This window comes from Rutidosis leptorrhynchoides, chromosome 7, assembly GCF_046630445.1.
Source record: "Rutidosis leptorrhynchoides isolate AG116_Rl617_1_P2 chromosome 7, CSIRO_AGI_Rlap_v1, whole genome shotgun sequence".
Classification (NCBI taxonomy): domain Eukaryota; kingdom Viridiplantae; phylum Streptophyta; class Magnoliopsida; order Asterales; family Asteraceae; genus Rutidosis; species Rutidosis leptorrhynchoides.
In genome coordinates this window covers 27,030,268-27,041,466 of record NC_092339.1, presented here as the reverse complement: position 1 = coordinate 27,041,466, position 11,199 = coordinate 27,030,268, and the positions used below count along the sequence as shown (strand labels likewise).

The following is an 11,199-nucleotide window of genomic DNA, read 5'->3' as shown; positions in this document are numbered from 1 at the left end:
CAAGACCGAGATATTCATGGCAAGACCCATAAAATTTCATCGTTAGGGTTCCTGGTTTCAAGTTAACAAGCAGAGCTAAAAGGTCTTCATCAGGTATGTATGACTTATTTTAATCTCGTTATTGATCAAGTATAGTTTAGTTGCTTTCACCATTCATGGTATATAAATACGCTGCACCTATGTTAGGCTATAATTGGTATTTTCTTTTAAATTATTTTAAATTCATTAGTGTTAAGACTCGGGTATGGATCATTTTGGTCAAAATATAAAAACTCGCATGTTGTTTATGATTCTTTTAATATGTTAGTTCACATCTATCTTTTACACCTGGGCGGTTTTTTGGATTTTGACTGTCGAATATGAAAGTTCTGTTTTTGTTTCATATACAAATACAAGGCAAGATATAATCGTATGGCTTGCCTTCTGCACCTGGGCAGATTATTCATAAGGGTATGCAAATGTGTAGTGGGTTGAATAGTGAATTGGAATGTTATGGATTTTTTGGATCTATCTTTACAAATGGGTTAATAATTACATATGAGATGCAAGTGTTTAGGGGCTATGATAATGTGTTATACTCCGTATATGTTTTGTACATAATACATTTAGTATGGGTGTTATTGTGTTAGTATAATGATCTGCAAGGGTATATGTATGTGATGTTACATGGTCCTATTTCACACCATCATCATGATTATAGCAAAATATAATATTTACTGTATTAATCTTCAACCATAGCAAAGTGAAATCTTTATGTATCAATTCAATTTATAAAACTAGGAAATGCTACAAATGTATACGACAATTACTATTGTTGATTCTAGCAGAGTGATATTTGTATCATGTTAGTACTATTTTATTTTTAATATTTCAATGATAATGTTTATAGCAATACTTTAATTACTTCATAGTATTTTTAAATGTTTTCCTTCAACAAACCCGTAGTTTCACGGGTCATTTCACTAGTTTAGTATATAGGGGTAATAATAATAATGTCCACACAGTAAATGAAGAATAATGAAGGTTATACTAATATATACTCAATTTCTGATAATTTTATATGTTATCGGTCCCGTATTGACGTGTTTAGAGTTGGTAACACTATGTTATTTGGCTTCTTTGGGTAGAAAACTTACTCCACTTATTATGTAACAACAATGTCTTTAACCTTTGTTATAACGTTTATTTATCGATTCTCCATCTCATTGATGTGAAACTGAACAATTGTACTTATCAACTTTTTTCCTTCTCACTTTTACTATGATAAAAGTTTTATTTTCTTTTATGGATTACTTGATATGTAGTCATCTCTTAAACTTGTTAAAATCTTGTGGAGATTTATATATCATTTCACTAAGAATAGTTAAATGGTTATGAAAAACTTTAAGAAGCATACTGTGAATACAAACTATAAGCGCAAATTAGTCATACAATCTTTGTAATTTCTTAGTCAAATGATCAAACGGGTATTGGTTAACCTAAGTATTTTCGTGTATTTGTCTCGTGATTTCAATTGTCTATTTAGAGCACTGGGAGTGGTGACTGAGGTCACTTGGCATGTCAGGCGTGACTTGCTGAGTCAGAAAAAGTGGGGAGTGGTGACCTATGTCAGTTAGTGTGTTAGTTAGTGTGTTAAAATAATATTTTATTATATTTAAAAATTTATCCATTTAGAAAAAAAAAGCAAAAATAAAAAAGGGGGTAATTGTGCGTCGCATGGGAGACTGACAAAGGGGCTACGGACCAAACTGAAGCAACAGGGGAGTGGGGCGACTTGCGACTAGGAGCCCGACGTGGAGGTGACATGCCTCCACTCCCACTGCTCTAATAGTTCAGGTTACCATATGTTGTGGGCTTTGCCCAGATTTGGTTGGATGTAACTTTCTTCGGTATATAAATATTCAAGTTGGCTTTTCAAAGAAAAAAAAAAAAAAAAAAAAGAGTATCATTTGTTATAATTCAGTAGGCTTATAACTACCTTTAGTGGTTTGATTCTTGATGTTATAATTCAGTAGGCTTATAACTACCTTTAGTGATTTGATTCTTGATTTAGAATACTAATAATGAAGTGTAAGAACAAAGATGATAATGGAGAGAAAGAAAGAAACACTTTGTAAGTGTGAGAAATGGTGCAAGTTTAATGCTTGCATTCATGAGTATTTATAGCCTAAAATCTCAATATAAAAATACATACTCTGTGTACCAAAATTGACTATATGTATACACCAAAATTGACTATCCATATCTATATTATTATTATTATTATAACACTCCCCCTTGGATAGCAATTTTATTTTGTTGAAGATCAACTATAAATTACTGCCTCGTTAAAAACCTTGCTAAAGAAAACCCAGTGGGAAAAAACTTTAGCTAAGGGAAAAAGAGTGCAGCATGGAGTTGACTCCCCCTCAAGTAGACATCGCTTCAGCTGTTACATCTTTTGAACATGTCTCATGCCAATGTTATGAACGTGTGTTCTGAAAATAGCAGTTGGAAGTGCTTTCGTGAAAAGATCAGCAGAGTTTTTGCTAGATTGCACATATCTCATTTCAATCTGGTTGTCCTTAATGAGATTTTGAGTGTATGAGAAGAATCTAGGTGGTATGTGTTTTGTTCGGTCACTTTTGATATACCCTTCTTTCATCTGTGCTATGCAAGCTGCATTATCTTCATAGATAGTTGTTGGACTTTTATCGCGTTCTAGTCCACAAGAATCAGTAATGAGTTGTGTCATTGATCTCAACCAAAAACATTCTCGAGTAGCTTCATGTAATGCAATCACTTCGGCATGATTTGACGATGTAGCAACAAGTGTTTGTTTTTGAGAACGCCATGATATTGCAGTACCTCCATTTAGGAATACATATCCAGTTTGAGATTTAGCTTTATGTGGATCAGATAAATAACCTGCATCTGCATAACCAACCAAATCTTGTTTTGATTCGTTAGAATAAAATAATCCTAAATCAGTAGTTCCTCGAAGGTATCGAAATATGTGTTTGATCCCATTCCAGTGTCTTTTGGTAGGAGCAGAGCTGAACCTTGCCAATAAATTAACTGCAAAAGAAATGTCAGGTCTTGTACAATTTGTAAGATACATAAGAGCTCCAATTGCACTAAGATATGGTACTTCTGGTCCAAGAATGTCTTCTTGATCTTCACATGGACGAAATGGATCAGCTTCAACATTGAGTGATCTAACAACCATAGGAGTACTTAATGGTTTTGCCTTGTCCATATTGAAACGTTTCAAAATCTTTTCAGTATATGTTGTTTGATGTACAAGTAAACCATTAGGCATATGCTCAATTTGTAAACCAAGACAATACTTGGTTTTTCCGAGATCTTTCATTTCAAATTCTTTCTTTAGAAGTTGAATGGCTTCATGGATCTCTTTATTTGTACCTATGATGTTAAGATCATCAACATAAACAGCTATGATCACATATCCGGATGTTGTTTTCTTAATGAAAACACAAGGGCAAGTAAGATTATTTGTATACCCTTTGCTTATCAAGTAATCACTTAATCGGTTATACCACATACGTCCCGATTGTTTTAACCCATATAAAGATCTTTGTAATTTAATCGAATACATTTCTTTGGGTTTTGCATTTGATGCTTCTGGTACCTTAAATCCTTCAGGTATCTTCATATATATATCACTATCAAGTGATCCATATAGATAAGCAGTCACAACATCCATGAGATGCATTTCTAAATTTTTAGAAACTGCCAGACTGATTAAGTACCTAAAAGTAATTGCATCCATAACAGGAGAATAAGTTTCTTCATAATCAATTCCCGGTCTTTGAGAAAAACCTTGAGCTACAAGTCTAGCTTTATACCTTGTAACTTCATTTTTCTCATTTCTTTTTCGGACAAAAATCCATCTGTATCCTACAGGTTTCACATCTTTAGGAGTGAGAATGATGGATCCGAAAACTTTTCTTTTATTGAGTGATTCTAATTCAGCTCGTATTGCTTCTTTCCATTGAGCCCAATCATGTCTATTTTGACATTCAACCATAGATGTTGGTTCTGGATCATCATCATTATTCATGATGTCATATGCAACATTAAATGAAAATTTCTCATCAAGATTTTTCATTTCATTTCGGTTCCATAATATTTTTGAATATGCATAATTGATTGCAATTTCTGTATTGACATCATCAATCTCCTCTGCAGTAGGAGTACTGATTTGTGGTTCTTCTTGAACACTTTCTTTTACTTCATTATCAGCTGATTTTCTTTTTCGAGGATTTTTATCCTTTGAACCGATTGGTCTTCCACGTTTCTGACGTGGCAAAGATTCATGAGTGACGTTATTGCCAGCTTTTGGAATTTCAATTCGAGCTGGAGTATTTACTGCTGGTATATATGATTTTGTCACCGTTTTTGTATCTGTAAATGCATCAGGCAATTGATTTGCAAGTTCTTGTATATGCATTATCTTTTGAACTTCTGTCTCGCATTCTTTTGTGCGAGGATCAAGATACTTTAATTGAGGTTCACACCATGAAACATCATTTTCTTTATTTTTCATTTCTCCCCCTAATCTAGGGAACAATGTTTCATTAAAATGACAATCAGCAAAACGTGCTGTAAAAACGTCACCTGTCATAGGTTCAATATACCTTAATATTGAAGATGTTTCATATCCAACATATATTCCCAACCTCCTTTGAGGACCCATTTTTGTACGTTGTGGTGTCGGAATTGGAACATACACTGCACAACCAAATGTTCTAAGATGGGAAATATTTGGCTCTTGACCAAAAGCAAGTTGTAGGGGGAAATATTTATGACTTGCACTTGGTCTGATGCGAATCAATGCAGCAGCATGTAAAATTGCATGACCCCATATAGATACAGGGAGTTTTGTTCTCATTATCAATGGTCTAGCGATTAATTGTAAACGTTTAATCAATGACTCGGCTAAACCATTTTGTGTATGCACATGAGCAACAGAATGTTCAACAACAATTCCTATAGACATGCAATAGTCATTAAATGCTTGAGATGTAAATTCACCAGCATTATCAAGTCTCACCCTTTTAATGGTGTAATCAGGAAAATGAGCTCTCAATTTAATAATTTGGGCAAGAAATTTTGCAAATGCCACATTACGGCTTGATAACAGACAAACATGAGACCATCTGCTAGATGCGTCTATTAGAACCATGAAATATCTAAATGGTCCACATGGTGGATGAATTGGTCCACATATATCATCTTGAATTCTTTCAAGAAACATTGGTGATTCTTTCTCAACCTTAAGTGGTGAGGGTCTAGTTATCAATTTTCCAAGAGAGCAAGATGTACATGGAACCATTGTATCATGATGGATTTTTCTATCCTTTAGTGGATGTCCATGAGTACATTCAATAATCCTTTTCATCATTGTTGATCCTGGATGGCCTAATCTGTTATGCCATAAACTGAATACACCAGGATCAATATATTTTTCGTTAACTACCATATGTATTTCTGGTACATTTATATGTGTATAATGTAATCCAGAACTAAGTCTTGGCAGTTTTTCAACCACATGACTCTTGTCAGTGATACTTAAATATTTCTCATTTTCTGTTGTCACTGACTGATAATCATACCCGTTAAGGTATATGTCGGAGAAACTCAATAAATTTCTGCTTGACTTGGGAGAAAATAAGGCATCATTTATTAAAAATTTTGTACCATTTGGTAGTATGAAATTTGCCTTTCCTATCCCTTTTATCAAGTTAGCAGGTCCTGATATTGTATGTATAGTTTCTTCCGTTGGTTTTAGATCAATAAAATATTTCTCGGATTTAAGTATAGTGTGTGTAGTTCCACTGTCTGCTATACAGAGATCTCCACCACTTGATTGATGTTGTATTCCAGCAAAATTCATATTGAACTTCATATATAAGAAATAAATAGTGAGTACATTAATATTACACAATATTTTAAACGCAAATAGATAGTACTGAAACATTTAGCAAACATAATGACAAAGACAGACGATATTAAATCGTTTATTTTTCAAAAGACACACAACTTAAACATTCAAGAAATCTTCATATAAATCAGATGGTTTCTCAGTGACTGTTGGATCAATATTATCCACAAAATTTACTTCCTTTTCTTTACCTTTCAGCGAATCCTGATACATCTTAACAAGATGTTTAGATGTTCGGCAAGTATTAGCCCAGTGGCCCATTCTACCACATCTGTAGCAAGATTCTTCAGAATTTTTAGAAGAATTTTCTTCAACATCTTGTTTAATGGGCTTGTTTTGTGGTTGATATTTATATTTTCGTGGATTACTATTTCTTTGACCACCACGGCCACGACCACGACCACGTCCACGCCCATTACCATTACCATAAGGATGGTTTCTACCATAGTTATGGCTTTTGGCATGATGATGGTGATGGTTATTATAACCACGACCTTGCCCGCGTCCTTGTCCCTGTTTATAATTATTTGCAGTATTTGCTTCAGGGATTGCAAGTGTACCAGTAGGACGGGATTGCTGATTTTTCATTAATAGCTCATCATTTTGCTCTGCAACTAAGAGATATGAATTAAGTTCAGGATATGTTTTGAACTTTAGCATTCTCAAATTTCTTTGCACTGTGATGTTTGCAGCATTCATTGTGGAGAAAGTTTTCTCCATCATGTCTGCATCACTAATTTCATGTCCACAGAATTTAAGTTGTGAACATGTATTATACAGAGCTGAGCTGTATTCATTTACTTTCTTAAAGTCTTGGAACCTTAATGTTCTCCATTGTTCCATTGCAGCTGGAAGTAAAATTTCTCTTTGATTATTGAATCTGCTTTTGAGACCTTCCCATAAAACATGGGGATCTTCTACAGTCACATAATTATTTTGTAAGCATTCATCAATATGTTGATGAATAAAGCAACATGCCGTAGCTTGTTCTTTTTCAGAACAAGTGTTGTTTTCATTTATGGTTTCAAGAATGCCCATTGATTTAAGATGCATTTTTACTTTTATAACCCATGGCATGTAGTTGTTTCCAGTTGATTCTAAAGGAGTAAATTTAAGCTTTTCCAGATTCGACATTTTCTATTATCAAAAATTAAAACAAACATCATGATAAATTAGAGTCAATTTATATTCATAAGTATATAAACATTAAACATAAATTTAATATAACATAAATGATAAGTAGGTGACAGTGTCGACCATGTGTAAGCAATCATAAATAAATGTTATATAACAAAAATATAAATATTAGTAAACATAAATGAAAATTTGGCGACAGTGTCGACCATATATTTTTTCAGGTGGTATAACCGACCTATATCATTCTGGTGGTATAACCGACCATATATCATTTTGGTGGTATAACCGACCATATATCATTTTGGTGGTATAACCGACCATATATCATTTTGGTGGCAGAGCCAACCATATTTAGTATTAAGATTATCGTGCTGATAACGTGTTATAATTCAGTAGGCTTATAACTACCTTTAGTGGTTTGATTCTTGATGTTATAATTCAGTAGGCTTATAACTACCTTTAGTGATTTGATTCTTGATTTAGAATACTAATAATGAAGTGTAAGAACAAAGATGATAATGGAGAGAAAGAAAGAAACACTTTGTAAGTGTGAGAAATGGTGCAAGTTTAATGCTTGCATTCATGAGTATTTATAGCCTAAAATCTCAATATAAAAATACATACTTTGTGTACCAAAATTGACTATATGTATACACCAAAATTGACTATCCATATCTATATTATTATTATTATTATAACATCATTCAATTTGTTCAGTTTCATGAATTTACTCTCGTTTTTCATATTCTACTATGCATGGAGTAATATCTAACATTGGGCCGTAATTAACAAGAAGCGGGTCCTAATAAAGCCCATTTGAATCTCTTTAAAATCAGGGATAATGTGTCCAATGGGTCGTATATTTGGGTCCAGTTCGTCGAAGGAAATTAAAATTAGATCCACCTTAGGTGTATTTCCATCACGCATCTAGTCTAGGGTTTACTAATTTTCCCTAAACTTAATTCATTGTCACTTTCAAGTATACTCCGGTAGAAAACTACGATATCGCTCTGTATTAAATGTAATCGGCTATTCACATCATCTGCACGTAAGTTTATATTTCTTTCATTCTCTTTGTTTTATCGCAACTGTGATTCATAGCCTTCAAATATATCCGTTTATTGACTTTCTTTCGGAGAAATTCGAAATATAAACTGCATCTGGACATAGTGTTGAAATGATGGAGTTATTGTTATTAACTTTGATTATGTATATCTATTTAATCACTAATCATTGTTATGTCTATTTTATTAACTTATTATGAAATGAATTAGGGCAAGCGAGCCAGAAGTGATCCGATTGATTAATTGATTATAAACGGAATTAGGGATAATGTTGGAATCATGGTGTAATTCGAATTATGGAAGTCTTTTTTTTTTTTTTTTTTTTCCTCTCTCTCAGAACTCTTATGATTGTTTCCTTAGGCTTTAAATCTGATTTTGAGTTTTCGTAGAGGTAGAAAATGTATGAGGTTAATTTAAAGAAAGAGAACACAGTACAGTTGCTGAAATAGCTTCGGTTAATTTGAGAAATTGAATGCTAAACTGCTAAACATACTAAAACTAACAGCTTGAAATTGCTAAACATAAACCAGTTATACAGGCTTTTTTATTTCTGCAAGGTAAATAGCTCTCGACCCAACCTGACCTGCAGATTGACCCGACCCAGAAGTGTAAGTGCTATGTCCATTTTATTAAATTATTATAAACGTAATTAGGGCATGCAAGCCAGAAATGATCCGAGTGATTAAATGATTATAAACGGAATTAGGGATAATGTTGGAATCATGGTGTAATTCGAATCATGATTGTTTTCCTAGGCTTTGGATCTGACTGTGAGTTCTTGTAGAGGCAGAAAAGGTACGATGTTAAGTTAAAGCAAGAGTGCTAAACTTCTGATTATAGTACAGTTGCTGAAATAGGCCTCGTTTAATTTGAGAAATTGATTGCTAAACTGTTAAACATACTAAACTAACAGCTTAACTGCTAATCATAAAACCTGTTAATACAGTCTTTATTTTTATATTTTATGAGGAAAATAGCTCTCGACCCACCCAATTAATACAGTCTTTTTTAGTATCTTGCATACTGTTTATTTCTATATATTTTTTTGAAACAGTCTGTTTATCTTTATATAATGTGTCCTGATTCTTGCTTTATGTTATTGAAAATCCTCAGCTTTTGGACTGTGATAGAGTGAGAATGAATACAGAATGCGATAGACTAAGCAGTTTGTAAGACGATCTCATCATTAAAATTCTCTCTTATATCGACACCAAACAAGCTGTTAGAACTAGTATTTTGTCACCTAGATGGAAGAATATTTGGAAGTCAATCCCACACCTCGATTTATCTACTGACGATGATACTTCCACAGCTAGTTACCCTGACTTCGCCCGTTTTCTCTATTTTAACCTCGACTTCACTCGTGATCTCTCTTCTAACCATAACTTCACTCGTGTTCTCTCATCCCGTTATAATGAAGTTGAATTGGCGTCTATTAAACTTACTGTTCGTGAGGGATTTAGGCAAGTGTTTGTGCAAACTGTTATCGATTATGCGTATTCGCACAATGTCCAAAAGATGATTATCAAGTGGTTGGACATAATGCGTCTTGAATTACCTGATTCTCTTTTTATGTCCCAGTCCGTTAAAGATTTTACTTTTATTGGACCGACTAGCATTTTTAATCAACCTAAAATCAACTCTTTTTTGGACCTACCAGCGTTAACAACCTTGCATCTTGAAAATGTCACTATTAGCAACAAGAATTGTGCCGAGTATGGTGGTATTTTCTCCAAGTGTCCAAACCTGAAGAATCTTACCTTATTTAAGTGCGACATAGACGAAGTTAATAGTTTCATTCGCCATTCTGAATTTTCTAAACTCACACCTGAGACGGGATTGTATTCTTATGCAAATGTAGTTGTACCTCACGTGAAGAATCTCACCGTTGTAGACTGCCGAGGCCGTCTTTTGCTTTATGCGCCTGAGTTATCTTCTTTGATGTATGAGACTTATTATTATGAGACCTTCTATGCAAATGGGTTGTCTTGTCTCGAGAAAGTGGATTTTTATATGTGTCCATTTGAGGAAGATAGTTATGCAGTTGTTGAGATTCTTCAAGGGTTTCACAATGTCAAGTTTCTCACGCTTGGATTGGAAATATTTGAGGTATGTGGTGTTTAATGTTGATACGTACATATCTATCAACACTCCACATAACTTATTATTATGATCTATATATTATATTTCAGGTTGCATCATTTGTGGACGAAGTCACAAATCTGCCTTCTCCATTTGGTCAGTTAACGAGTCTCGAGATTTATCCACGAAGGTTGGACCGAAAAAAGAATGTAAAGAAAGTAAAGATCCCAAAACAAGTCAGAAACTTTCTTTTAGGTGCTTCTCCAAATGCTACTGTCTCTATATACTCACGCAAGGTACGTATTTTCACCATTAACAATATTTTGTTTTGTATTCCAACTATCATTTACTTGTTGCTATACTTTGTACTGTATCATATGATGATGAAGATGATAAACGGGGATTAATGTTCATTATAAACTGTATGATAACATGCAGGAGGTGGAAGCGTTGAAGCATGCCACATCAGCACAACAAATGTTGGCTAAGTTGCAGGTGTAAGTTTTTATAGCATATATCAACTGTTGCAATAGCAAACTGTAAGTTTCTGATTTCTCTATGTTCCATTTTAATGATAATTGTCATGAAAATGCCAACAAATGGTTTCATCATTTTTACTGTTTGTTTTGCTTTCAGGTTTCTGTAATCTGTTACCTTGAATCCTACAGTTAGGAAGTGCTTGTGTAAATTGGAATGGTAAAAGGTTTATGTTTCGTGTACTTTTGAATTCAGCTGAAACTTTAAGGAATTTATGTGATTTTGGTTTTAAATGTGATTATGGTAAAAGGTTTACGATCCTATGCTACTTTATGTTGTTGGTACTTTGGATTGTTAATTACAGTAGTACACTACTATGCTAATTCATTTGTTGGAAAGTTTATTGCCACAAGTTTTTAGGCTGATTATTTCCGCTCAATCCCTTTTAATTCGGTTGCTGATTGCGAGTCTATTTACTTGTGTGGTGGAGCA

The 11,199-nt window shown here is 33.7% G+C and overlaps 1 protein-coding gene across 1 annotated transcript; it reads left to right on the top strand.

Annotated features, from left to right (window-relative positions):
* The first annotated feature begins 9,255 nt into the window (after nt 1–9,255).
* On the top strand, nt 9,256–10,994 carry LOC139858687 (uncharacterized). Its single transcript, XM_071847520.1, has 4 exons — nt 9,256–10,257; nt 10,341–10,526; nt 10,669–10,769; nt 10,867–10,994. The coding sequence occupies exons 1-3, from the start codon at nt 9,667–9,669 to the stop codon at nt 10,729–10,731; spliced, it is 840 nt and encodes a 279-aa protein (XP_071703621.1). The 5' UTR covers nt 9,256–9,666; the 3' UTR covers nt 10,732–10,769; nt 10,867–10,994.
* The last annotated feature ends 205 nt before the right edge of the window (nt 10,995–11,199 follow it).